Below are 6036 nucleotides of genomic sequence, written 5' to 3'. Positions count from 1 at the left end.
CCCTGGGGAGGAGCTCGTCGGTCGCCGGAGAGAGAGAGAGAGAGAGGGGGGGGGGGGGGGGGGGGGGGAGAGGGCATGTGAGGGGAGACAGGCATGGGTAGTGGCGGTGCAGGTGGATAAAATACAGCCATCCGTGCCGAAGTCATTACTTAAATTTTTTTAAAGTTTGAATTTTGATATATGTGTGTGTTTTAGAAAAGGGAACAGAGGTAATAACACTTATTACGGATCATAAATATTAGTGTTTTTAATATATATTTAACTCTATTTGTGATTATTTGATTTGTCAAGAAACGAGAATTTCAGCTTTTGAGAAGGGAGTGAGTAGATTCTAAGTGTCGATAACCACAAGAGTAATTAATACGTATAATATAAGTAGTGTGCCAGTTTTGAACGAAGGATAGTACAGTACTATAGTTTGTACGTATAAAACAAGACAAACATCCCAATTCCACTGACGAGAGCGTAGCACGCCAGCACAGACGCTGCACGTGAACCAGCTGCCTGCACCTCATCTGTGATCTCACTCGCTGGGTCACTGCATTCCCATACGCAATACTTCTACTCCTACACCCCACGATTAAAATATATACATACTATGAAGAATCTATCTAAGCATATCTAGGGAGTATGTCTCTCCCCTCACAAGCGAGGAATTTTTGGTTGGCAGGAACATGCACGGCATGACAGGCGCAGGCAGGGCCGGCGTCAGATACGGATGAGCACAACAAGCTAGCTATGCTAGGACCGGACCGGACCGGAGTGGAGCTGCTCTGAGCTGATGAGACTGAGAGCGTACAGTAGCAGCAAGCAAACCAGCAATGCAACAGCGGGCCCGGCCAGGGCCAGCCCAGGCGCATCGTCTGTATTCTACTACATGTACATGCACTCGCTTCCAAGACACACACCAAAAGAATATTGCACCGCCAGAAAACAAGCAGCCCGGCCCACCAGACACCAGTGGTTGGTAAACTTGTACGCCATGCGTCCCTGGATCATACTTGCACATTCATAAAAATGCTGGTGTAGTACATGCCACCACCAATATAGAGAGATAATCAATCCTCCCAGACATACATATGCCAATGCCTAACTAAATTGAGGCACAAATACAAGTGGTTATTCTTGATGAGGGCCAACTAATAATAAGAACAAATATGACGCAAATAAAGAAAAAGGGTTAGCCTGATGTCTCTACCTAGCTGGCTGAATTACACAAGCAGAAACGTAGAGGGAAAACAGTGACATCCATGGAAGGAAAATACAGGAGGGAGTGAAAGAAAGAAACAAAGAAAGAAAAAGAAATCAAGGAATGGTTCCTCTCTGCTCCCATACATTGGCAATTGGCGTACAATGTAGCAGGAAATGAATGGCAAAAGATTGGGTTTGGGGACCTCTCCTCCTCTCTCTCTCTCTCTCTCTCTCTGCAACAAAAACTCGTAGTACTCCTAGTTTTTATGGAAGAAGATCTCTAGATGGTCAAGCCAACAGAGGTTGCTTGCACGACTGCCTGCGCGACAGGCGGAGAGGTCCCCCCTACAATTAGCGAAGCGAACTACGGCGATCTCAGGCGTAGCCGTTGTGGCTGAGGTGGAGGAGGCCGGAGCTGCCGCACTTGGGGCACACGTCGGCGCGCTTCGGCACCATGAAGTACATGAAGCAGGCGCGGCACCCAGCCGCCACGAGCACGTGCCCGGCGCCGCCGAGGCCTCGGCCGCCGTTGTCGCCGGAGCCGGACTCGTCGGTGGGCGAGAAGGACGAGAGCGTGGACGAGACGGCCGACCCCCGGCTGCTGCCCGTGCTGCTGGTGGTGCTGCTGCTCTCGGCCTCGTCCTCCTCATCGTCGTCCTCCTCGTCCCCGTCCTCTTCCTCATCGTCGTTGTCGTAGCCGCTGTCGTTGCCGGCGGCGCCCCGCCACGTGCCGGTGACGTCCGCGCCCACGGACGACGACACGGAGGTGTACCCCGACGACGGTGTGGACGCGCGGCGGGTGCGCCGAGACGCCGACGACGTGGAGCGCGGCGTCGGCGAGGTGAAGGCCGACGTCGTGCGCGGGTCCACCGTCGTTCGGGTGCCGTCCTCCCAGTTGATGTAGTACACTTGCCCCGTCTGCACGGAAATTAGCTCACAAAATGCAACACACCAACTATTAGATTACATTACATTACAAATCGATGTTCGAGAACGCTATATATAGTATCTATTTGCACGTAGACCACTCTTAGAAAAAATCTGCAAAAAAGTACTGTACATATTTGGGCAGTCTGCAAGAGCAACTAATACAGATTCAGATGCTTACTATATATACGTATATTATCAGTGACGAAAACTCTGCATCAAAGAAATGTCATCTACGTACTGTACACAAACTAGTAGTGGCATGTTTTTTTTTTTGGTTTGGGGGGGGGGGGGGGGGGGGGGGGGGGGGGGGGGGGGGGTGCAGGGCACTATGCAGGCATCGGGGAACAGGTTGCAGGAAGGCAGCCCGGGCAGGGCTGGAAAGGAGGAAACGCCACCATGACCACACACGCCTTCCCTTCACGAACACCGTCTCTGTCTGCGATGGAATCATGGAAAGGAGCTTTTCATCAAAAAAAAGCCTTGCCGATGGAAAGACTTTTCGCCTATGATGATGTGTTGTGTGTTTCAAAAAAAAAAAAAAGATGCTGCCTTTTGCTTGGGTTCTCTGAATTTCTTGCTGGAGAGAATCAGATGCAAACAATGCAACTTGCATTGGTTCTAGGACGAAAGTAAACGGGGGAACAGCTTCAGTTGCGTATCACAGGCCTTTTCAGTCAATAATAATTACGACGATGATGTGCTTACTTGTTCAGAATAAAGTGGGTGTGGGTCAGATAGTTAGAAAACTCGAAGCAAGGCATGGGCTCCAACTCAAAGATCTCTCTGCATCTGCAGTTGGGAACACGCGCTAGCATGAAACAGAGCAGGTGATTAGGCTGGGTGATTACGGCCCAGGACCAACAACAGAGTGCAGAACGCTGTGGTCCAGAAGAAATCCGCGGCGAAATCTCGAGTTCCAGATATAGACAGATTAATAAAAAGGGCCGGGATGTGTCAGGATTGAGAAGACAAGCAGATCTGAACTCGCCTTCATCACATCCCCCCGATATGAAATTGGTATAACAGAACAAGCAGATGGAATGGAACAAGAGTGAGTCTTCTGAGCTCGAACGAGCCAAGATGAAAGACAGGTTTGCTGTTGTTTTCCTTCTTCTCTCTCTCTGTTTCAGATTCAGAAATGGAAGGAAACAGGGAGATCAATCAAAGGAGAAGAAAGCAATCAAGAAATCCCGGGCCAAAGCCAAACAATCCAAAGAAAACCCAACACAGGGAAGGAAGAACAAAGCTAATCTGAACCGGGTCCGGGAGACGCAAGACAAGAATCCAAGAGTAAGAGAACAAAAGAGGGGACAGGCCGGCGGAAGCGAGTTAATGAATGGAAAAAATCCCTATCCCCATCCGGCCGGTCTGCTCGGTGCTCGCCACTTTCGCCATTAATGAGTGAATGATTGATCCATCCACTTCCTGAAACGCGCCGGCCGCCGGCATCCACCTACCTCGGACTCGGAGACCGTTGGCTATTTATGGCCAAATGATTGGGAAATCAAATAACCCGCGCGCGCTACCGGCGTTCAGCCGCGAGCCGTGAGCGTGATGGGTATGAAGGAACCCGTAGGCAGGGTACGATATGCAGTGCAGCAACGGACGTACCCGGATGTCGAGGCACTGCTCCCAGTGGTACGGCAGCGCGACTTCAGAGTTGAGCTCGACGGTGACGCCCTCGGTGTCGGCGCCGCCGCGGCGCCTGGTGCCTCCCCGGCGCCGCCCGCTCCCTCCGCCAGCGCCGGTGCCGGCACCACCGTTGAGAGAGCAGTGGCGCAGCGAGGAGGCGATCATCTCGATGTTGGGCGCAGTAGTCATCAAGGCCAGGGGGGTGTGGGGCGCCCCGGGCGGCCAGGTGGGTGGGTGGGTGTTTGTGGAGTGGAGTGGAGTGGAGGAAGAAGTGCGCGAGAGAGACGAACGGAGAGGACAGGGGAGCGGGGAGGTGGGCGAAGGAGAGAAAGGAAGGCGGCAGGCTGCTTTTCGCTGCGGTGGTGTTGTGGGTGCGTGTGGTGTGGCCGTGTGGGGGCAGCGCGACGCCGTTGGTTGCTGCTGCCGGCTGCGCGTCCGCGGCAGCGACGGAGGCCGAATGGATTGCAGCCGCCCACTGTTATATATAACTAGCTTGGCTCATTTCTTGATGAGGTATCTTTGGTCGTTTTCTTCTTTGTTTGCCCCCTACCCTAGCTTTGTCACTGGTTTTATTTGGCAGTGCTACGCACTTGGAGGTTCAAATATTGGCGGCTTTACCGCATTTTGGTTGTTGATATATGCTTTGCTTCACGTTGTTAGACTACTACACAACAGCCCAGCACTATCGCTCCTCAAACCATGTTCACTGTCAGTTTTTTAACTAGTCAATGTATAGCAGGCACTCAAGCCAAGTGTTACCATTCTCCGGCTTCCATCCGACAATAAGGGGGAAAATGCTTCTAAAATCTAAACTCCTCAACATTCGTGGTCATCTGATTTACCCCCTCTTAGCTTTTTGCAAGCATATCTAAGAGCACCATATTTCACTTCCTAATCCTTGGTTTTTAGAAAGATGAGAAAAAATCCGTCTCCAACAACTCCAAATCCTTCCTAAAAAATTCATATACTTGAAAAATCCTCCCCCATCGCGCGTAACTTTGCACGGAGTCGCGGTCGTGCGGATACACGCGTATTCATCAGCCAATTAAAGGTGGAAGGGCGGAAAAAGAATAAATAGTACGAAAGGGTTCTAGATGCAAATGTACAAGAGAGAAAGAATATATAAAATTGGTTAAAATAATTTAGAAATAGTATAGGATTCCTGATGTAAAATTATCTTCACTATTTTATGATTGGAGATGGCCTTCTTTTTTTCTCCCAATACATTTTTAGGAGTTGGAAAATGTGGGCGTTTTGGGATGAAAATTTAGGATACTCTTGGATATGCTCTTAAATGGTTTTGATAGTAGATTTGCTGATGTGACGCCATGTTAAAATGAGTAAATTGAACTAAGTTAAAATTTTAGGGAGTTAAATAGGACCATAAATATTTTAAAAAAATATTAAAAACAAAAAAGCATCCGAATATTTTGCATGGAAAAATAATAGAACTAAAATCCTAAAATTTGATTTAATCTTAGAAAATTTATAGAAAAAACTATTTAGCTCGAAAAATTATGAAACCAGTTTCAGATTTTCCTCTAAAATCATGCTCCAGCACTAGTTCCCTCGGCACTAGTTGTAAAAAAAAACCGGCACCAAGGAAAGAGAGAGGGAGACTGAGATTTTTTTTCCTAAAATATTTTTACATAGAAAAATAATGCATATGTGTGGCAGGGTGCACGTACAGCTACTTTAAAACTTTATTCAAGGCAGGGGGTGCATGCAGCTAACCAAACAGGCTAACACAACTACTTTAAAAAATTATCCAAGGCAGGGGCCGGCGCCAATTATGATCCTAACGACACTCCACTAGCACTTCTACATAGTACAAACAATAAAAAACGACTAATTATCATAGATAATAACAACTTCTACTTGAAAATAAGAACCAAAATGAGTCCTTCAAAATTTAAACAGTTTCAACATATGTACCATAACATAGGGCATGACTTTAGAAGAAAAAAATTAAAACTAGTTTCATAATTTTCCTAGCTTAAACAAATTTTCTAAGATTAAACCAAATTATAGGATTTTTAATTGCATTATTTTCCCATGTAAAAACATTTCGATAAACTTTTAAAAAAAGTCTAAGAATATTTTATTTTTTAGAAAATATTTCTATTTTGATTTACCTCAACTTTCAACTTAGTCTGATTTACCCCTCGTGTCACATCAGCAAAAAAACCATTATCAAAACTGGCCAAGGTGTAAAAACAAAGTTTTAAAAGTTAGGGGGTTCAAAAACACTAGTTTTGTAGATGAGGGGGTAAAAAGGACTTT

At 47.2% G+C, this 6036-nt stretch overlaps 1 protein-coding gene across 1 annotated transcript; it reads right to left on the bottom strand.

Annotated features, from left to right (window-relative positions):
• Window positions 1-1485: 1485 nt before the first annotated feature.
• On the bottom strand, window positions 1486-4190 carry LOC136463399 (protein CURLY FLAG LEAF 1-like). Its single transcript, XM_066462399.1, has 2 exons — window positions 3733-4190; window positions 1486-2109 (listed from the first exon to the last, which is right to left on the bottom strand). The coding sequence occupies exons 1-2, from the start codon at window positions 3940-3942 to the stop codon at window positions 1567-1569; spliced, it is 753 nt and encodes a 250-aa protein (XP_066318496.1). The 5' UTR covers window positions 3943-4190; the 3' UTR covers window positions 1486-1566.
• Between the last annotated feature and the right edge of the window lie 1846 nt (window positions 4191-6036).

This window comes from Miscanthus floridulus, chromosome 7 (assembly GCF_019320115.1).
Source record: "Miscanthus floridulus cultivar M001 chromosome 7, ASM1932011v1, whole genome shotgun sequence".
Taxonomy (NCBI): domain Eukaryota; kingdom Viridiplantae; phylum Streptophyta; class Magnoliopsida; order Poales; family Poaceae; genus Miscanthus; species Miscanthus floridulus.
Note: the sequence above shows the minus strand (reverse complement) of the source record. Positions and strands in the feature narration are given on the sequence as shown.